The sequence below is a fragment of the Lepidochelys kempii genome, chromosome 1 (genome assembly GCF_965140285.1).
Source record: "Lepidochelys kempii isolate rLepKem1 chromosome 1, rLepKem1.hap1, whole genome shotgun sequence".
NCBI classification, from domain to species: Eukaryota; Metazoa; Chordata; order Testudines; family Cheloniidae; genus Lepidochelys; species Lepidochelys kempii.
The window spans coordinates 265,697,609-265,719,864 of NC_136380.1; the positions used below are offsets into that span (position 1 = coordinate 265,697,609).

At 38.5% G+C, this 22,256-nt stretch overlaps 1 protein-coding gene across 5 annotated transcripts in view; it reads left to right on the plus strand.

The window, feature by feature from the left end:
- NUP205 (nucleoporin 205) overlaps positions 1–22,256 on the plus strand; it is a 76,227-nt gene that overhangs the window by 35,542 nt on the left and 18,429 nt on the right. For all 5 annotated transcript variants that reach the window (XM_073327396.2, XM_073327392.2, XM_073327394.2 and 2 more), the window contains 16 exons: positions 116–215; positions 2,861–2,998; positions 3,271–3,460; positions 4,502–4,622; positions 5,376–5,457; positions 5,918–6,082; positions 10,589–10,713; positions 11,669–11,783; positions 13,477–13,626; positions 14,994–15,068; positions 15,797–15,954; positions 17,800–17,880; positions 18,342–18,533; positions 19,470–19,740; positions 20,240–20,338; positions 21,597–21,745. In XM_073327396.2, coding sequence (XP_073183497.1) covers positions 116–215; positions 2,861–2,998; positions 3,271–3,460; positions 4,502–4,622; positions 5,376–5,457; positions 5,918–6,082; positions 10,589–10,713; positions 11,669–11,783; positions 13,477–13,626; positions 14,994–15,068; positions 15,797–15,954; positions 17,800–17,880; positions 18,342–18,533; positions 19,470–19,740; positions 20,240–20,338; positions 21,597–21,745 — 2,211 coding nt within the window. The remainder of the gene's footprint in view (positions 1–115; positions 216–2,860; positions 2,999–3,270; positions 3,461–4,501; positions 4,623–5,375; positions 5,458–5,917; positions 6,083–10,588; positions 10,714–11,668; positions 11,784–13,476; positions 13,627–14,993; positions 15,069–15,796; positions 15,955–17,799; positions 17,881–18,341; positions 18,534–19,469; positions 19,741–20,239; positions 20,339–21,596; positions 21,746–22,256) is intronic.

A 22,256-nucleotide genomic window follows, 5' to 3' on the forward strand; every position in this document is an offset into this window, starting at 1 on the left:
CCCAATCCATTGTTGAATTGTTTCACTTTCCCTTCTAGTTATATTGTTCTGTCATCCTGGTTTTGTGAATATTAATAATATCCTGTGTGGTGTGTTGTTTTGTGGTTGTCCACAGTGGGAGGTAGCTGAGGTGGTTCTGGAGGTTTTTTACAAGCTGCTGAGAGACTACGAACCTCAACTTGAAGACTTTGCGGACCAATATGTGGAGTTACAAGGTTAATTTGTTCATTTATGTGCTGTAAAACAAGATTATTACTTTCACTCTACTTCCATACCTCTGTATTGTGATCTTATCACATTTTACAAGCAAGCTGAGTCCATGCTTAGATAGGAAATATCCAAGAAACTCTAAAGTGCTGCTGACTCAGTAGGCTGCACTCTTTTCTGAATCAATAATGAATCAATGCCCCAGCATGGAACTGGGGGGCAATGTGCTTCTGGAGGTGATGTCTTTAAGATGAGATATAAAACTGACATCCTGCACATTTGTGGTCATTAAAGATCCCATAACACACTCAGAAGATTAGGAGCATCATGGCCAAAATCGAATTAGGAAGTTACATTTTGTCGACCAGAACTTGTCCTGCAATTTCATTTAGATATTGTAGTATGAATATTCTATACTGTTAAACAGCTGCTTCCTTACACTCTGGATGGTGGTGAAGTAATTTTTTGTGTATGTATAATTTGTGAAGCACTTTGCATTCCTTCAGAAAAAATAATATATAGTATTATAGTAAAAATATAAGATGTTGGAGCACCTTTTTGTTGTGTATTTTCTACTCCCTTGCCCCCGCATACCACAGCAGAAAACATCCTGCCATAAGGCAATAAATCGCTAGTTACCAGGACCCAAGGAGGCAAGTGAACTGTCTATCAAAATTGGTAGAAAAGCACGACCCACTCACTCACTCATTCTTTTCCTCCTTGCGTACTAGCATCCAGATTCCTTTAGTTTGAGTCTTTGTGTTTTCTTCTTGCTCTTTTTCTATAGAAGGTAGAAGAAAAGAATGCAGAAAGAAATGAGACAGGCAGAAAGGCAGTAGGGAAAAGAACATGCTTCTTAGTTGTAGAAGGAAGAGGGCATCAGGGCAAAGCTTACCCTGTGGATCAAAAGCTCTAAACCAGCTTTACAGGACTCAGTTCTTGCCCTTTGCTGATTCTAATTAGTAGATGCTGTTTCCTTTGTATTGCAGACTTGCTATGGCATGTTCCTGTCCTTTTGTGAGAGATGATCTTTTCTTCTAGTCCAACTGCTTGCTCTCACAGGTGGGGTGTGGGCCTGACTGAAAATAGGTGCTTATAGTCCTTAAAGTAGCCATATATTTGAAAAGATGGGAGTTGGTGGAAATGCCAACCTTGAACTTATGGGTCTAGGCTTTAAACCTTATATCTTGTCTCCATGACATGGCAACCAGATTGGGGAAATGGTAATTGGTTCACCTTTTAGGACTGGATCTCAATTTATTAATTACTGGCTATATGGGGAGACATCAGTCATTTGCCTACTGTCTTCTGTGGTTTACCAATAACCATTTGGCAGCTGGTTTGTGGGGAACCTCTCTGTCTTAGGACATAGGCACTGCTACTTTATGAGAAGAAAGCATTATATTTGTTGTGACTTTGCATTAGATTTTCTAGTAACTATAATTATCTCATTAAAAGCAGCATTTGACAATTTATTTTAACTTTGAGATTTTAAATATCTTATTCTTGGGCCTGAATTTCTGTTTCTATGGCTTATATCTAAATCTCCATTGTAATCACACAGCCAGTTAAGGATGCTTACTTGATGTGTTCTGTAGCCAATTTTCTATTGATGTTACTGAACAGTGAAGGTTATCTAGTTTAGAAATGATTCATTCTAGGATGTTAAAATTAGTACTTCCTGAACTCAATTTTAATGAGGGATACTACTCTTCTGAGGCCAAGAAAGAAGGCAATTGCTGCATTATAGTGAGTTTGAGGCTAAAGTTGAGTTTATTCATCTTAGTTTTGTACTGCACATTTTTTAATGTGAGGTTTCCTCTTAAAGTTTTTCACTAAGTGATGCTTGTTAATTTGCTACAGGCTCAAAGAACCTTTAGAAACAGTGCGTAGGTGGAGAGACAGGCAGAAATATGTCTTTCTAGTAAGTTTGGCACAGACTGGAAGGCCTCTAGATCACACAGTGAAAAGGATCCTCTCAGCTCCAGTGTTTGTGTCCTACATCATCTTCCTTTGTCTTTTTTAGGGGGATAAGTAAACTGGGAGTGTTAATATAGACTTTTTCTTATTTACAACGTTTTTTCTTTTGCCAGTTGATTTTGTTTTCTGATGACCTTTGAGTATCATACCAACAATAGTTTTCTTCTACGCTCTAGTTCATTGCAGCAGATATTTATAATACGTATATTAAACATTTCATGCATCTTCAGTTTTCTTTTTTCCTCACACAAGGTCTTCAAAGGAATCTAAAGTAATGCAAATTTGTTTCTGTGATCTAAAAACATCCTGAAGAACCCAGAGTAGGTGATTCTGAAGAGATTGTGGCTGGGGCATCCTTTACTGACTTAAATGTAAAGGTTGGATGTTTCCAGGAAGAGTACACCTGGTGAAAGCTAAAATTCTGCTTTTAGATTTCGAGGTCTGTCTTATGGCAATCGCCCACCGCTATTCTTTCCTAGCTTTTATGAGCTGCTATCTGCTTAAGTGGCTTTTGGGTGGAAAGTGCTCCAAAGAATTTTCCTGTGATATATCACATTGATTGCTACAGTAGCTATTGTTGAGATGTTTTCTGGTATGGAATGGAGTAAGAGGATGCCTCTGACAAACAGAATGACTAGTAAGTAATTTCCCCCATTTTCTTTTTCTTTTTTAGGAGAAGAAATAATAGCACATAAACCACCTGGATTCAGTCTGATGTATCATTTATTGAATGAGTCACCAATGTTGGAACTGTCCCTTAGTCTGCTGGAAGAAGGGGTTAAACAGCTTGATACGTATGCCCCCTTTCCTGGTATGTGCCATTAGTTTATTTTTAAAATATTAATGAAGAGTTTACCAACAGCGATGTGACACTGGTATTTCTATATATCTTCTGTTTCTCAAATATATAAAGTTATGTTCTGAGGGAAGTTAACTGAAAAAAAAGTTATCGGATCTCAAGGTACTTTTCTGAAAGAGTACTTTGATGAGCTGTTCAAATATTACCTTTTTGTAGAGGCTCCAGGAATTGTGGCTTGCTTTGTAACTATTGTATGTGTTTGCTTTTTTGCATATGTACTATAGGGAAGATGCATTTGGAGAAAGCAGTGCAATATTGCCTTGCACTTCTTAATCTGACCCTACAGAAGGAGAACCTCTTTATGGACCTCTTACGTGAGAGCCACCTTTCCCTAATTGTCACACCTCTGGAACAGCTGCTGCAAGGAATCAACCCCCGCACTAAAAAGGCAGACAATGTGGTAAACATTGCCAGGTAGGCACAAATTACTTTGGGGGGCAGGCACTTTGGCTGTGTTGGAAAGTGAAGAGAGGCCATTGTGGCTGTAATTCTTCAGTTGCATCCACACAGTAGACCCTTCTGCTTGCTCAGAGCCTCGCTGAACAGTGAATTCAGCACAGCTTGAAGGGTCCACCTGCATACATTTGATTGCAAAAGTGGGGCAATTCCTCTGTTCTGAGGAATTCTTCTGAGTTACTCATACTTTTTGTGAAATTCCGAACTTTTAAATTCATTGCTTACCTGTGTATAACCTTCATTTCTCCAACCTGGACTTTTTCACGATAGCCATAGATTCGGCCAGTAAAAGTTCCTTTGACCTAATCTGCCACCCTAGCCTTTTGCAGCACTGCTCATTAATTATTCCCATTAAAGGGATACTATTAACTTGATTTTCAAACGGAGAGCAATACAGTTTCAAGTACCACACTTGCCATTGAGTCTCTCTGCCAATGTTTGTGGTTTACACTGGCATTTTACTATAGGCAGGCCAATACAAACAACTGGAAAACTGACTACAGAGGAGAAACAATGAAATCATTACACACACAGCCCTGTAAAAACAAAGTGTGTAGTTTTTTCTCTAATCCTCTTGTTATCGTAATCTCAGATGTTACGTATAGCAATAGTAAGTATACAGTTTTCAGATAAATGTCTTTCAGACCATTGCTCTTTGTCCACCTATTTCCTAAGGGTGTATCCAAATGCCTTCTTTCATTTATATTGACCCCTTTAAGGTGGATATAGAGTAAAGGAAACAGCAGAAAAATTTCTGGGAGTAATCTCTCTCCTGGTCAATCTTTATTACTGGTGTGGAGAGTGTTTAGCTGCTGTGTACCTTTTGTAGACAAAATTCTCAATCTATAATTTAAAAAGTTTGCTATATATACAGGATTATTCAGATTTTATTTTAAATTGTTTCAGTTTACAAATGCTCTTTTTTCCTCTGGGTAATATTCTCTGGGAACTCTGGAGTGACCAACAATTTAATTACATTATTCTTGCAATTTTTTAAAGGTATCTTTATCATGGCAACAGCAATCCTGAACTGGCTTTTGAAAGTGCCAAGATCCTTTGTTGCATTTCTTGTAACTCCAACATTCAGATAAAGCTAGTAGGAGATTTCACACATGATCAGGTAACCACCATTCTGTTTGAATTTGGGGAAAGAAAGTAGTGATGGAAAAACAATACTTTTACTACTTAATAAAAACAAACCTAGATTATATGTGATAAGGCTACATAGTGCCTTGTCTGTACAAAAGAACAGATCATTTTTCCATAGCACAGGGGTTCTCAAACTGGGGGTCAGGATCTTTCAGGGGGTCGCAAGGTTATTATATCGGGGGGGGGTTCGCAAGCTGTCAGCCTCCACCCCAAACTCCACTTTGCCTCCAGCATTTATAATGGTGTTAAATATGTTAAAACGTGTGTTTAATTTATAAAGGGAGTCCCACTGAAAGGCTTGCTATGTGAAAGGGGTCACCAGTACAAAAGTTTGAGAACCACTGCCATAGCACCATAAAGATTGGTTACTTATTCATGGCATTACGTTTTTAATAGAACCTTTCCCACGATAAGGAGTGGACAGTTTTGTATGACATACTAACCCTTTTCTTTGGTGAGACTGTCCTCCCTAGGGGAGGTTAATGTAACGTATTTTTAAGACGTTAGAGTTTAAAATATTATTTATCATGTGGCTTAACAGTTGATGTATGCTTAGAACAAGTAAGACCCCAATAATGAATGCTCACTAGTATGATCACATTTTTGTCAATGAAATAAACTATAAAACTTCATTTTTTAAAATCATCTTGTAGTTAAATCAGTGTTTTATCTTCATCAAAATTCTCTGTGTTTTTCATTCCCAACCTTCCATTTCTGAATCCAGAGTATAAGTCAGAAGCTGATGGCTGGGTTTGTGGAGTGTTTGGACAATGAAGATGCAGAGGAATTAATTAATCCGGAAGATGGTATGTGACTGGTCACATTTTATTTACATGATTATCTTTTGTGTAGATTTCAAATTGCATGTATTTCCTTAGCATGCTTTCAGCAAGTACAGCTTTCAAATTACTGAGCAAGTAAACCCTGAAACCGTTATGGTTTTGGCATCTCAATTACACAGAGGGCCCCATAGTTGGATGAAGGGTATTCCTCGCTTATTTTAAATTAGGACAATATTGTAAGAACAGCCTATTCAAAATTGAACCAGTTCTTAAGAGAAAATATTATAAATTGCTCTGGACAAATTGTGTAGGATTATATTCAATAGTTATTTGGAATTAATTCCTGGAAATTTCTAGAGTGATCCTGAGTTTTACTTATAGCTTTCTTTTATTTGGTTTGTATGTTGTGGCGAGGGAGGGCCATGCAGTACTTACATTATCTTCGTTTCAGTTTTCATCTGACCTTTTTTCACTTTCTAATAAGATCTGGAATCTGAAAAAAAGCAGTCTCGGATCCACCATGAAACAAAAATCCACATCCTGAACCTTCTCATCACCTCTCTGGAGTGCAGTCCACCCAACCTGGCCCTGTATTTTTTGGGGTATGAACTGAAGAAACCTGTCAGCACCACAAATCTGCAAGATCCAGGTATGTGGATGAAAAGGGGATCTAGCATTTATCTAGCTTTTGTATCAATGTTGAGACCATATATTGGAAAGCTCAGTGGAAGAAATCCTGATTCCTCGTTCATGACATCAAAGGGAATGGCCTTAACCTTAAAGAATTGGATTTTAAAAGTATACTGATACTCAAATATGGAGTGTAAGCTACCACAGGACACATTCTTTTACACAGTAAGGAGAACCTGGAGATATACAGATGCTAGCCTGGTTTGAACCAGTTTTATCACATAGGAGTTGACCTTTCTTTCCTCAAGGTAATCCGTGGAAGAAGAAAGTGAATTTTTGCCTTGTAAGATGTATAAAGAAGGCCTGTAAAGTGTGTGTGTGCATGGGTGGATTTTCTTTTGTTAGAAACCTTTTAGAAATGTCAGGAATAGCGAGTCTCTAAAAAAAAAAAAAATTAATTGCGATTAATCACACTGTTAAACAATAGAATACCAATTGAAATTTATTAAATATTTTTGGATGTTTTCTACAGTTTCAAATATATTTATTTCAATTACAACACAGAATACAAAGTGTACAGTGCTCACTTTATATTTATTTTGATTACAAATATTTGCACTGTAAAAACCCAAAGAAATAGTATTTTTCAATTCACCTCACCCAAGTAGTGCAATCTCTTTATCATGAAAGTTGAACTTACAAATGTAGAATTATGTACAAAAAAATAACTGCATTCAAAAATAAAACAACGTAAAATTCAGAGCCTACAAGTCCACTCAATCCTACTTCAGCCAATCACTCAGACAAAAAGGTTTGGTTAAAATTTGTGGAAGATAATGCTGCCCGCTTCTTGTTTATAATGTCACCTGAACGTGAGAACAGGCGTTCAAATGGCACTTTTGTAGCTAGCGTTGCAAGGTACACCAGACCTTTGCTAGAACGCTCGTGTATATAGCACAAATTAGCATATAACAGGGTTGCGGCCATTGATCCCAAATTTAATTAGTTTAATTGCAATTCATTTTAACGCGGTCCCCACTATAATGCAGTCCCCGTGTTAACGTGGTACCGCGCATGGATCCCAAATCCCACGTTCTAGTGAGGGTCTGGTGTATTTACATGTCAGATATGCTAAACATTCGTATGCCCCTTCATTCTTCTTCCACCATTCCAGAGGACATGCTTCCATGCTGATGATGCTTGTTAAAAAAACAATGCGTTAATTACATTTGTGACTGAACACCTTGGGGGAGAATTGTATGTCTCCTGTTCTGTTTTACCTGCATTCTGCCATATAGTTAATCTCATAGCAGTCTCGGATGATGACCCAGCACATGTTTGTTTTAAGAACACTTTCACAGCACTTTCACTTTGACAAAATGCAAAGAAGGTACCAATGTGAGATTTCTAAAAATAGCTATAGCACTCGACCCAAGGTTTAAGAATCTGAAGTGCCAGTCAAAATCTGAGGGGTGAGGTGTGGAGAATGCTTTCAGAAGACTTAAAAGAGCAACACTCAGATACAGCAAGTACAGAACCCAAACCACCAAAAAAGAAAATCAACAACTACTGGTGGCATCTGACTCAGATGATGAAAATGAACATGCGTTGGTCCAGTCTGATCTGGATTGTTGTTGAGCAGAACCCGTCATCAGCTTCGACATATGTCCTCTGCAATGGTGGTTGTAGCATGAAGGAACACATGAATCTTTAACGCATCTGGCACGTAAATATCTTGTGGTGCCGGCTACAACAGTGCCATGTGAATGCCTGTTTTCACTTTCAGGTGACATTATAAACAAGAAACGGGCAGCATTATCTCCTGCAAATTGTAACCGAACTTGTTTGTCTGAGCAATTGGCTGAAGTAGGACTGAGTGGACTTGAAGGGTCTAAAATTTTACATTGTTTTATTTTTGAATGCAGTTTTTTGTACATAATTCTACATTTGCAAGTTCAACTTTCATGATAAAGAGATTGCACTATAGTACTTGTAATAGGTTAATTGAAAAATACGATTTCATTTGTTTTTTTTACAGTGCAAATACTTGTAACCAAAAATAAATATAAACTGAGCACTGTACACTTTGTCTTCTGTGTTGTAATTGAAATCAATATATTTGAAAAATGTAGAAAACATCCAAAAATATTTAAATAAATGGTATTCTTATTGTTTAACAGTGCGATTTAATCACACGATTAATTGCAATGTGATTTTTTTAATCACTTGATAGCCCTTGTTGTGAGGTATATTTATGAAATAGACTTTTTCTTCTACCTCTTGTATAGATTGTTTTAGATAAATAGGTGTTAATGAAAACAACTAAAAACCTGTTTGGAGTTATCTGCAATAGGAGAATGCCTATCAAATTGAAAAGTAAGATCTACACAATCGTAATTAAGCCTGTACTTTTGTATGGCACTGAATGCTGGGCAAAGAGGAAGACGTAGGAGCAGATCTTGAATACAGCGGAAAATGAAAATGTTGAGATAAATGATTAGAGTTACAAGGAAGGACTATGTTCAGAACAAAAGCATTAGGGAAGTGTGGTGGTACTAATTATAGAAAGGTTGAGGGAATTCAGGTTGAGGGCATGTGAAAAAAGAAGATCAGAAGAATATATAGGAAACAGAGTTTTACCCTCCGCTTGTAAATTTAAGAGAAGTGTTGGAAGATCCAAAACTGGATAGATAGGTCGATAGATATCATACAAAAGTATTTGATTAGCTGCAGAGTTTCCAAGGAACAGCTTTAAGACAGACTGGGATGAAGAAAGACTTGAAGAGCCAACCCCATATAGATGGGACAAAGCCTTGAAGAAACAAATATAAAACCTGTTTTAAATACTCTGAACAAAACCAAATACACCTCCCAATCAGCTTGCAATTGCTTGATGTTGGATATAATCCCAGCAAATTTCCAGTTGTCCATAACCTTCCAGGAAGAGTGGGGTGGATGGAACCTGAATTTGTAATGTGAAAAAAATAATATATTTATGCACCAAAAAGACACATAAGGAAATGAGTCCTTTTTTCCCACTTGCAGGTCACTTTTACTGGCGGACAGTGGGTTTGGCAGTTTCAAAATACAGTAGACTCTCATTAGTAGCAACATAACGGTGCACTTTTGCTATGTTGCTCCTAAGTGGCTGTTATGTGGAGCATTGACAATTCATATGGGGAAAGCGTTCCCAGCGGAAATGTTGCTCACATGCGGTGGTGGCACTTACAAGGTGTTGCTGCAAACAAGCATCTACTGTATAATAGCTTAACAATGGCCAGTTATGTAAACTACTTGATCTTATCCACAGGTGGCCTTACCAGGAAAGCTAGAGGCACTTAATATAGTCATCTTGAATGTCTCCATTCTGACCTAGGTGCAAAGTAGTTTTACATCATTATGACATTAAGTAGATCTTCAATTTATTATGACACTCCACAAGTATTTATATGTTTGACTTTCTAAAACTCATTTAGCATTGAAAACAGGTATGGAGATTTCAGTCCAGGTGAACATTATGTTTTTGGTTTAACGGTTTAAGTAAATTGTGTTGAATCTGACTCTAGCATGGAAAAAAAAAATTCTGTTCTTCTGATGAATGGAGATATTTAAAGAATGATTTTCAAGAGAATACCTTGAATATATTTAGGATCTTTTGGTTTGTTTTATTTCAGTTCTTTCTGGTAGGAAGTGATAGATGTGCATATCTGTGTGCAGCAGTTAAACAAAACATTTCACATTGGGATGCTTATGATGCTTTGCTCTCATGGCTTACGTTGCCATCTCAAATCCTTAATTTCTTATATCTCACTATAGACTGTTTATTATTATTTAGATACTATTAATCATTTTACAAGTTGGGTGATTATCATGCCATAGATTAACAAATATGATTAGTGATGTTTCCTCCCCATCCTACTCTTCAACCAGATTCTGAAACTACAGGCATGGAACTTGCTCTTTTTATCATTTGAAGGAGATAGTGATTGAAAAAAGAATGAAAAGAAAGGGCTCCATTTTCACATTGAATCATTTTTTCTTGGTTGGTGTGCAAGTTTAACCATGTAAATTTCACGATATAATCAATAGAAGACAAGAGTATTCAACTCTCCTTTCAATGGAATATTGACCAATAATTCAAAGCTTGGTAGAGAGCAGGAATCCCAAATTCTTACGCAATTTATCAAGAATATTAAAAACTTGTTGAATTCACAGTTTTTTAATAGCATTGAAGGAAATTGGTCTTAAATAAACTGTTTGACATATATGGGACTATTTGTTCTCTCTTTACTAATGCAAAAAAAGAGTCTGTCAAACATTTTCTTATGAATTTTAATAAGGTGCAATTCCCACTTCAGTTTATATTACCATACTGAAATCTCTGCCGGATTTTGTAATGCTGATACATGGAACTGTGTGTGCAATGCATGGTCTGTGTGAGGGTGAATATGTAAGCTATGCATGTTAATGATATTTATGAAAGTCAACCAATGCTAAAAAAAAATAATTAATCTTCTATTTTAAGGTGTCTTGGGTTGCCCCAGAACTTGCCTTCATGCTATCTTGAATATACTGGAGAAAGGGACTGAAACAAGGACGGGCCCTACAGCAGTGCAAGAATCTCCCCATCTTGCAGAACTGTGTTATCAGGTATTTTATACAGAATATTTTGTGTTGGCAGAAGCTGAAACAGGGTTTGCCACTTCTTGGTTAGTAATGAGCACAGAGGTGGTTGTGATTTGATACAGTTTTTGTTTCAAAATGTTTATGCTAGATTCTTTTACGTACTAAAACTTTTACTCCTTCTACCCATCAGTATGTAAAAATGGATTACTGCACATTTACAATATAAAAAATCTGCAGTCACGTCAAAGTTAGTAAATGGATACTCTTTATAAAGCAACCTTTGATTTGTGTTTCTCCTACTAGTGTGTGGCTGGTTAATTAAACAAGGAGTGTGTTACTCTGTTTTTGCACCATCAATTGTTTGCCTAGAGAATAAAAATTAAGACTAATCCTTACTTGTAAAGTGTGTGGAGCGTCTCCCCTTAACTTTGCAGCAATGACAAATAATTGTACTCTAAATGGACATAATTTAATTAGGCATGTATGCATCATTGATGAGCTAGGTGCCTTGCATATAAAATCAAATCAGATAAAAAATATAAATAAGTCAACATGTCATGCTAAAAGCCTTTCGAAATAAAAATGACTTCAAATGGAATTCATTCAAATTGGTTCTAAAGTCAGGAAGGAAGACATGTCACAGAAGGAAAGAGACATGGGATATAGTTCCTTCCTTTGGTGGATCCAAGAATTGAGAAGCCTCCATACCTTCCCAGCTAAGAGAACAGGATGGTGCTTATATGGTGCCACAGCATGTATGAACAGAAGCTAATTATCTACCTGTTCATCTAGTCCTTCAATGGTGTGACAATCTGGTGTTTGCTATAAGTGATTTATTCAGCCTTGGAGTAGACCAATGGGATGTTTGTTTTAAACACAGACACAGTATTAGTTAAGTCATGCCTTTTATTTTTCTTTTGACTTGGTGTCTTTTAAATTTGGAACAGAAATTAAACTCTTACTTTTGTTCCGTTATCAGGTGATCTATCAGTTGTGTGCATGCTCAGATACATCAGGTCCAACTATGAGATATTTGAGGACCAGCCAGGATTTCTTATTCTCTCAGTTGCAGCATTTGCCATTTTCTATCAAAGGTAAAACTTTTTTTTTTATTTAGAAGAAAAATTCATGTTAATTTAAAATTAAGTTTATCTCTTTGATACTGGGAGGAGTCAAGGTTCTAGGTAAATTCTTGGTTGAATGGATTTAATCCAACCTGTCTGCTGACTTGTTGATTTAGCCAAGTAATCTCCTTGGATTAGTTAGTCTGAAATCCAAACTAATTGGGAAGCTGTTGTATACCATCATATCAAGTTTGCAGACTGAGTAGGCATGGAAGAGAGAGACACATTTCAAGATACATTTTTTTTCTCAAAATATTTTATTATGGTCTGCAGTTCATCCCTGTTTACTTTGCGAATCCCACAAAAGTCTAGAGTATTTGTAAATTTCACTTCCATTACAAATCTGTTAGATCCTACTATGGAATCTTACATTCTGAAAAGTGGGGAAGGCTTGTGGATCCAGGTAGAGCCAGGAAGTGAAGAATTGTTCGTTGCACCATGCCAAGTATGAATTTTATGAAATGTTATGAAGGGCTTCTTTGTTATGAATAATTGGCTGAGATTATTTCTAGTGCTGGCATTAATTTTTGAATAATACGTACATTTTAATGTTTCTAAAGGTATTTCTCAGCTGTAATAATGAGAATAAGTTTAAAAATTAATTGGACATAACAAAGGCTAGTCTAGGTGATGCAGTGTATTAATTTACTATTTGTTAGTGAATGTGTATATAGTGCCATGACTTTGGATAATCCTTTTTAGAGATTAAAAAACAGTGTCTCGCTCAAAGATTTTACAATCCTAAATTAGATGAACATAGAACATGAAGATTTCTGGAGACGACAATTCAAGCCTGGTGAAGTTTAACTAATGGCAGTGGGTAAAGTAGAGACACTACATGTGTAGCTACATGCTGCAATGAAAGGTTCCAGCAGCAGGGAGGCTGTGGGGAAAGGCTCTGTCAGCTTCTCCCAGCTGGAGCCTTTCCCTGTTGACTCTTTGTCCCTTGACGGAGCCTATCCCTGCTGCCAGAGCCTTTCTCATTGTGGCAGGGAAAGGCTCTGGCAGTCCGGAGGCGGTGGGACGCTACAGATACGGGAGGCACTGCTTGGGCTTGTAGAGAGCCCATTCATGGTATATATCTATGGGGTTCAGGCATGTAGGGTGCTCTGCTCTACTCCTCTGCTCTACTCATTTAAGCCGTGCCTCACCATCTATACTGCTGTTTACACCAATGCTAACTGCGTGTCCAGTGTGTGCTCTCCTTGCAGCTGTAAGTATAGACTTAGGCTGAGTACCTTCTGTCTCTGCTTAGTGCCTTGTTGATATTTATTCAGATCACAAAGACACCATAATTGATCAGAATTGACCCTCTTTGCTCAGAAAAGGCAGAGTACTGTGCAATGTAGATGGCGCTGCAAATTAAGACCGAGATTAATTGTCAGAATTTTTTGTGCATACATGTGTGACCACCGCTCACTGCAGCTATTCCTGGCGATGGACAGTTCTGTCAGTCCTTACCTTTCATGAGCAAGAAGTAAGGAAACAATTTAGCCAGGTTCAATTAAGTTGAAAATCACTTCTCTCACACAGCATTATAAAACCCATCCATCCAAACCACACCATCCAAAAAACCCCACCCAAACAAAGAAACAATTTTCTTGTAATATGGAATATTATTTTTACTCAGCTGTATGATTCTTTGTGTATCTCCCTTACCTAGAACATGAGATTTCAGCACTAAACCAGATGTCTTGGCTGATGAAAACTGCATCTATAGAACTGCGTGTGACATCACTGAACCGCCAGCGTTCCCACACACAGAGACTCTTGCATCTGCTGCTGGATGACATGCCTGTAAAACCTTACTTAGGTAAAACGGGGTATGTTCTGGGGGAGAATAGGGAAACCAAGACTTGAACTAGTGAGAGAGTCCTCTTTCCTTATTAAATTACTCCTCTTTTAATACATACACATTTTAGTTCTCATCTACCATTTGAAAACCTTTCTGGTATTTGGTTTGGTATTGACACTGCGAGAGTGAGGAATGTGGACTGCAATATATGGAACACAGGATTCCACTCTTTCTCCCTTTCATTCTTTTTTGTTTGGCTGTTGGTTAGTTTGAAGCGTCTCTGTTCATTCTTCTGTATCAGTCTGGACCAGGGGTTCTCAAACTTAACTGCACTGCGACCCCCTTCTGTCAACAAAAATTACTTCACAACCCCAGGAGCAGGGACCGAAGCCTGAACTTCCCTGAGCCCCACTACCCCGGGGTGGGGGGCCAAAGCCCAAGCCTCACCGCTCTGGGCAGAGGGGCCAAAGCTGAAGCCCTCAGGCTTTGGCTTTGGCCCTGGACAGTGGGCCTCGGGCTTCAGGCCTGGACCCCAGTAAGTCTAAGCCAGCCCTGGCAACCCCATTCAAAGGGGGTCCCGACCCACAGTTTGAGAACCACTAGTCTAGACACTTGGTTTTAGAGGCAAGTAGATGGATTTGGTAAAATCATGTCCTGTATAAAAGGTTGATGGCTCATAGACCTTGCTTGTTTCTATCTCCCAGCAGGTGGAGTGTCTTCCTTGCTGGCTGGTTTAGATAAGGTTTTCACCCAGGCTGAAAGTCAGACAGTTTCACTCTTCACAAGTCTCTTGTAGCAAGTAGAGTCCCAAGTTATTTCAGGCTTTGAGGTTGTACCATTATGATACAATATTGTATCATGACAGTACTCATTGATGTAATGTTGCAACTCAAAGACACAATGTCACCACATTATATATTTACTTTGTTCTGCAAAACAAATGTTAAAAGGTGGCAGCAGAAATCTTCACATTATGAAATAAGTGGAATAGCCAAGGAGATGCACAGAAAGGGCCACAACCAAACAGTTTCTCCCCTATCTGCCTTCACCAGTCTCAACCCTGACCTGATTTTGGTGAGGTGGATGTCTAATTATTAGGAACTGGATTGAGACCATCTATTCATTTTACATTGGCCACCAAACAGTAATATCAATACTTATCATTTCCATTGTGTTTTAACCCTTTAAAGTATTCTACAGACATTACCAGTTACCAGTGAACAGACAATAACTGTTTTCACTTTCTACCATCCTAAAAGTAGTGACCTAAAAGTGAGAAATTGACTGGTCTGCTGTCGTGTTATGTGCCCTTTCAGGCTTGGTCAAATTGTTTGCATATTTTCTCTACTTTCGTTTTCTGATTTATTGTATTTCAATACCCTTAGCTGATGGTGAAGGAGGGATGGAAGATGAAAGTCGATCAATCAGTGCATTTCTTCACATTGACACTGCCTCCAAAGGTAAATGCTCTGGAGAGTCATTATTTCTTAATAAAGATTTTCTGCTTATGAACAGGAAGGGCTGCCTCTCGCAGATGTACTTCAGCATGAAAAATGGGAGACATAAGCAACAGCAACAATTGCAGTATGCAGACTATTATCTAGCATGGATTTTAGAAAGCAAGTGACAGTTTTATAATGAGGGAAAAATACTGGAACAGGAGAGGAGGTAAAAGAGTAATGCACAAGGGAGGGCAAAAGGCAGGAGGAGGCAGTCAAGTGAACTGGGACGTAACCATTTTGCGACTTGCTGTGACACACCCCTAAATAGTATCATTAAGTTTCTGTGACTGAAAATGTTTGCATTTGTGTTTAAAAAAAATTTTTTTTTTCTTTTTAAAACCTAGGTAACTAAAGTTGAACTCCTAAATACATGTCAGGCACCCAAATGTTGCTGCAAGTTCTCTTCACCTCTGAAAATCAGGCTGTTTTTATTTAGGAGCTGAATTTTACACACCTGGAAATTTTGGCCCATGAGCATATATAAAATGAGAAATGACGTTGTAGAAATAAGTTAGTCATCTAAATCATAAAAGACAAATATCTATTCTGTTAACATAGATTCATAGCCTTAGCTGCTCAGAAAGCTCTTCTTGTTAAAGTGAAGAATTGTATTTACAAAGGTCAGTTAAGGTCCCAGTAGGTCCTTGGTATTTCTGAATAGGATAACAGTTCATTTTCTTCCACAGTACGCAGAAAGATCTTGAGTATTCTGGATTCCATTGACTTCAGTCAGGAGATCCCTGAACCTTTGCAACTGGATTTTTTTGACCGTGCTCAGGTTGAGCAGGTCATTGCTAACTGTGAGCACAAGAATGCACGTGGGCAAGTTATCTGCAACGTCAAGGTAAGCAGTGTTTGGAGAGTGCTGTCTCAAGATAGACACGGTGTCTAAAATTTAATTTGGTAATTTTAAAAAAATGGCTGGTCGGGTTTGGGTTCTGTTATTATTGGTCATTGTACACACTGATAGTGACCCTGGCCCCGTGTTGGGATTTACCTTCCCAATGAGGTTTAGATAGTGGACAATTAAACTAAAAATATCTTTATTAGTTCAAAGGCTGATCAGCTCAGTAGCACGTTACAAGCATGCAACAATTGGCAATGCACTTATTATCTATCCCCCACCCTCCCAACCACTGTGAGCTGCGATCAGTTACAATAGGGCCAGGAGCAGAACCACCACCTCTACCAAGTGCTCCAGAGTCTTGGCTACCTGTGGACCTTCTGAGAAATTTCACCTGCTATTGTTGTTACCCTTTATTATCGAGTAGAAAGTTCTGAAGCACTCATAACTTGTTTTAACTGGATCTTGTTTGCTGCCCTTGCTGTTTCTCCTTCATTAGCTCAGACACAGGTCAAACAAGTTTTGTCTAGCAACTACTTACATCACTATAATTGCCTGGTTATTATATTAAGAGCCATTAGGTTTACCTCTGTTTACAGACCCAAACCTGTTGTTCCTTCTCCAAAAGAAAGTTTAGCCATTTCAGTATGTGAACACACAGTTATTTTTACTGTTTTTAGTTGTATGTTTCATCGTGTGAGCTAATTAGACTTAAAACTGATTTTCTTTTTAATGTCCATATCTTGTATAAGAGCTCTTGGTCCTCCATCTGTGTTATACTGATGATGGATGCTGTCAGGGGAGATTTTGTGCTCTGCAATGTTTTTCCATTCTAAACTCCTTCTCCCCCCAAATTTTGTTAATAATGTGACTTAAATTGTCACTTATTTATATACCTATAGATTGGAGTAGCATGCAAAGGCTGCAGTCAGGATCATGGTTCCATTGTGCTGGGTGCTGTATGAACATATAGGAAGACCAAATCCCTGCCTTGAAGACTTTAAAGTCTGTAAGACAAAGAGAAGATAAAGGGTTGGGGAAAGGATACAACATGTAAACAGTGATCTGGGTGATTGTAAGAACTTGGCCATGTTGATTCCAGGGTGTTCCATGTCTTTTAAAATATAATTGTTTTAAAAATCTTTAGGACTTTTTTTTGGAGTAGGGAGCAGTTGCAATTGAAGTGGGAAGAGGAAGGGATTGTGGGAATAAGAGGGGGTGGATAAAGGAAGAAGAAAACTGTTAGGGAAAAGGAGAATGGGAAGTAAGGAGAGGAGGGTGTGAAGCACAATGGGTAGAGAGAGTGAAGTTGGGCAGTTGAAGGGCTGCAGTAATAGGAGAGGGGTGAGATAAGGGGGGATATGCAAAATCAAGGAAGCTAAGGCCATGTCTAACTTAATGGGGATTGCTGCCTCTGCGATCAATGCAGCGGGGGTTGATTTAGCGGATCTAGTGAAGACCTGCTAAATCAACCACAGAGCACTCTCCTGTCAACTCTGGTACTCCACCAGAGTGAGATGAGTATGGTAAGTAAATGGGAGAGTGTCTCCCATCAACGCAGCGCAGTGTAGACACTGCAATAAATCGACCTAAGCTCCGTTGACTCCAACTATGTTACTCCTGTAGCTGGAGTAGCGTAACTTAGGTCGACTTACCTTGATAGTGTAGACAAGACCTAAGTGTGCAGCTGTCTCCTAAGCTGAATCCACTATGTTTGTGTTGCAAACATTTCCAGACAGCGGGGAAGTTCACAATCTAGACACGGCAGTATTTAGGCATACTGGAATCCCCTTTCATTCTGTTAGTTTGATTTTTTTTTTTTTTCTCCTGCTCTTTCAATTCCAGTATCTTCACAGAGTTCTGGTTGCAGAAGTTAATGCCCTTCCAGGAATGGCAGCCATAGGACAGAGACCTTTACTTATGGAGGTAAGTCTAGTCAAAATAACCTGGAGCTTGCCTTGGTAGAGAGTTAGTATGCGGCAAGCTGGGGTGTAAATCTACAGCACACGAGATTGCTGTGCACTAATTGTGTGGAACCTGCCTCCGTGCACTAAAAGTTCCCTTGTGTGCTTTGACCTACTGATGTTTGAAATGGGAGAAGGTCAAAGCACACGAGGGAACTTTTAATGCCTGGTAGCAGGGTCCATATGGCCAGTTAGTGCACAGCACTCTAGAGCTCTGTAGATTTACACCCTCCTTGGAAAAGTCCCTAGTCCCATTGAATTGAAAGAACAATCCCATTGCTTTTTCTGATAGCCTAAAGATATTTAAGTGGTTTGTTTTTTTTCAGAGACTATGACCATAAAGTAAGACAAGCCAGCTGCAGTCTGTCATCATATTCTTGTGCTATATAATCTAACTAAAATTTCCTTTTCTTGGGAGTCCAGGAGATCAACACAATTCTGCAGTATGTGGTGGAGCGGAACAAGTTGCTGCAGTGTCTCCATGCAAAGCGGCATGCACTGGAGTCCTGGAGACAGCTGGTGGAAATTATACTCACTGCCTGCCCACAAGACCTCATACAGGCTGAAGATAGACAGCTGGTTATCCGGGACCTCTTACAAGATGTGCATGACAAGGTAATGCTCTTTTGGAAACCAACCATCTTTTTGAACTGTGGTGGTACTTGATTTTGCATTAAAGGGAAAATTTCATCTTTTTACCATTTTACAAAACATCTATTGGGCTGTGTTCGTATTTCAGTTTTCCTCCATCACTATCACTATGCTAGTAAAAATTGCATGTGCTATGGAGAGAGGGAAGAGCGATCTATTTATTTATTTATTTATTTATTTTGCTAAAGCTTTTATTAACTTTGGCAAATGAATACTTTTTACCAGTTTGTAAAATGTGCCAAATCATTTTATATGTATAAAAAGGCAAGTTAGGAAAAGAACTTGGGTTGCAAAGGATATTTATATAAACAAGTAACTGAGAAGGTAATTTTACCCTTTAAATGGTCAAATGAAATGAAACAAATGAAGTACTGACTTTATCCCCTTCCTGAAGAATTCTTGTGGCTGCTCTCAGATGGGTACCAAGTTTTTCTAAATTGTGTCTTGTTTAACTTTTCCTTTTACTAATACGAATTTTTTTTAGATATTGAAATGTAACATGGCTGAATTGTTCTTTCTCTAACTTGTTTGTTTATATGTGAAATATTTAAAATCAGGCTTTAATACAGCCATTGCACTCTTCTCCCTTCTGTTTTCTGCCCAAATACATGTGTCGTTATGTTTGTGGTTTGGGGGAGTGAGAACCATAAGGCTAATAGTCTAGTCCAAAATATTATATTACACTCTTTTTGAAAAAAGACACCGTGTTCAGATATTGATTTATTTTGTATAGAAAATCTTCTATTTCTAATTTAATGAAATAAAAATGTCAAATAACGTAACATTAAGATGCGTTCCTTTTGCTTGCAGAAATTATGTAGATATGGGCAGCTGAATAAGTGGTCTGGTACCTCCTGAAATCAAACATGTTCTCTTTTTCCCCCCACCCGTCCTCTTAAGATTCTAGATGATGATGCAGCTCAGGAGTTAATGCCAGTGGTGGCAGGGGCTGTGTTTACCCTCACTGCCCACCTTAGCCAGTCTGTGCGCACTGAGCAAAAGCGGCCACTTGCAGTCCCTGTACCTGGACACTCCCAGTATGTCCTGATGCTGGATGGTTCTTTCACATCATCACCTGGTTCAGAGGGCATATCTGTGGGTTTTGCTTCCATTGGTGACTCTTCCCTCCATATCATCTTAAAAAAACTATTGGATTTCATTTTGAAAACAGGTATGCCGTTAAAAGCATAAAATAATTGCACTGTCTGTGAGTGGATTCTAACATGCCAAGACTGCATAAATGCACTGTGAACTTTGATTGAACTTCTTTATGGCATTAATACAGGTGCACCTTTCAGAGTTACCTGTATAGACATCCTGTAAGTTGTGTTACTCTGAGGAGACAGTTACTTAGCATGCTATCCTGAAAATCAGAACCGTTGAGGTGGAGGGCTATGTAGTGTGTATGTATAAAAGGGGATTGAATATTGCAGTGGTTATAGCTTATCAGACAAGACCTTGCTTTGCTAAACTCATTCTCGTAACCCTGGATCGGTACGCCAAAGGCAAAGCTCTCGTATAAGAAAACGTAATTTTTCATTTGTTTTGCTACTGCCAGCACTAGCACTGCGAAGATAAATTAAGTGGGGGGTCCAGATGGTATTAATAGAATAATAATTTCACTTATACCAATTTGTTCCCTGTTAAAAATAACTGTTTCTTATGACCAGGTGGTGGATTCCAACGAGTGAGAACACATCTGTATGGATCACTGCTTTATTACTTACAGATTGCCCAGAGACCAGATGAACCAGACACCTTAGAAGCAGGTAGGATACAATTGTGTTTTGAGAAAAAGATGACCAATTGTGTATCAAACCCAGTGCTGTTTGTTATCCCACTGTGTTAGAATTAAGTCGGGACAGAGAATTGTCAACGGCCATTTCTAAGTATTCATTCAAAATGTATTCTGTACCATGAGCTTTGGATTTCCTGATATCAAGGACTAAAATATGTGATTTGTTATTCGGTGTCCGTTTAACGAGGAGTGAACCATAATTACAAATCTGTGAAAGGTCTCAGGGCCTGTTGGAAATTTATTAAATTTGTTAACATTGTTGGAAGCTATTGGAAAACCTTCTGTGCACTCCCGCTTATGTACTCTCTCAATGTTTCATTTGGAACTACAGGAACCTCTTACTGCTCTTTGGTGCTGCTTTTTTTCCTCTAGCTGAAGATGACTTGAAAGGAACTCATTTTCAAAGCTAATCAAGACTGCTCCTTAAGCAATCAGCAGGGCTACTGGTGCCAGCCACACTCTTTCTGTCTAAGGGCTGAATTCTTTGCCTCTTCAATATTCCTAGCCACTGCTGAATCTCGGAGCAAGGGATCAGGATCAGAAATCAAGCTTCGTTCTTATACCTGGTCATTCAGACTACCACCACTATGATTTTATTAGTGCTGGGAATTGCAGTGATTGAAAGTGTCAGTAAAATTGTTACAGTTCCTTTACAGTTTATTGATTGCTTTGGACATAACTATTTTCCACTGGATGCATCTTGTTTGCTTCCCTTAAGATTGATTGCTTTGATCTCAGTTGAAGTTTTTAGGTTCAGTTGAAAGAGTTTGCATGTGTACAGGGGTGCTGGAACAATTTTTATAGTGGGGGTGCTGTGAGCCATTGAACCAAACTGTAAATTCTGTATATAATGGAAACCACTTCAAGCCAGGCACCCCCCCACCCCCATGCCCCTAGTTCCAGCTCCTATGCATGTATATGTATTTTATCCTACAGTAAGTTTTCCTGACCAGACCATCTGAGGGGAGGGGAGATATACATACATGTATACACACACACCCCCTACTTGGATGTTCTGGCCAGAGTAACTGATTTTAGGACCAAATATATTTGTACAGGAACCTTGTCACTTCAGCAGCGCGCTTCTCCCCCCCCCCCCCCGTTACTGAGATTATGTATAGATTATGACTACTTTAATGTCCTGAAAGAAGTGGCTTCTGTTTTGCTGCATCAAACCACTTCATTCTTCTGCATCTCCTTTAATTCTATTTTTCTCACTTTTTTTATAGCCAAGAAAACAATGTGGGAACGTCTGACAGCTCCAGAAGATGCATTCAGTAAACTGCAGCGAGAAAACATGGCAATTATTGAAAGCTATGGTGCTGCCCTCATGGAGGTGGTCTGCAGAGATGCCTGTGATGGCCATGAGATAGGCCGGGTAAATGAATCTATTCCCTTGTAGCCTAAAGTTGTTTTTTAAGGGATGCTTTTCAACTATTTCGGTGAACATTTGATAATTTTTTTAAATTGTAATTTGGTGAGTATTACAAATATCTACTGAAATAAAAAATCACTCGACAATTTAGATATATTTTTATAAAAAAACATTATTTTGGTATGTTTCAGAGTAACAGCCGTGTTAGTCTGTATTCGCAAAAAGAAAAGGAGTACTTGTGGCACCTTAGAGGCTAACCAATTTATTTGAGCATAAGCTTTCGTGAGCTACAGCTCAAAGCAATGTGTGAACTCACCCTGCTAGCTGTGCAGAAGCAGGGCCATTGTTAATGCTGTTGCAGAGGTAGTATGGTCTAGAGGACAAAGCACAGGACTGGAAGCTAGGACTTGCTGAATCCCATGTCTAGATCTGATATTGATCTGCTGTTTGATCTTGGGCAAATCTCTTGATTTCCTTGTGTCTGTTTCCTTACTTATAAAATGTGAATAAAATC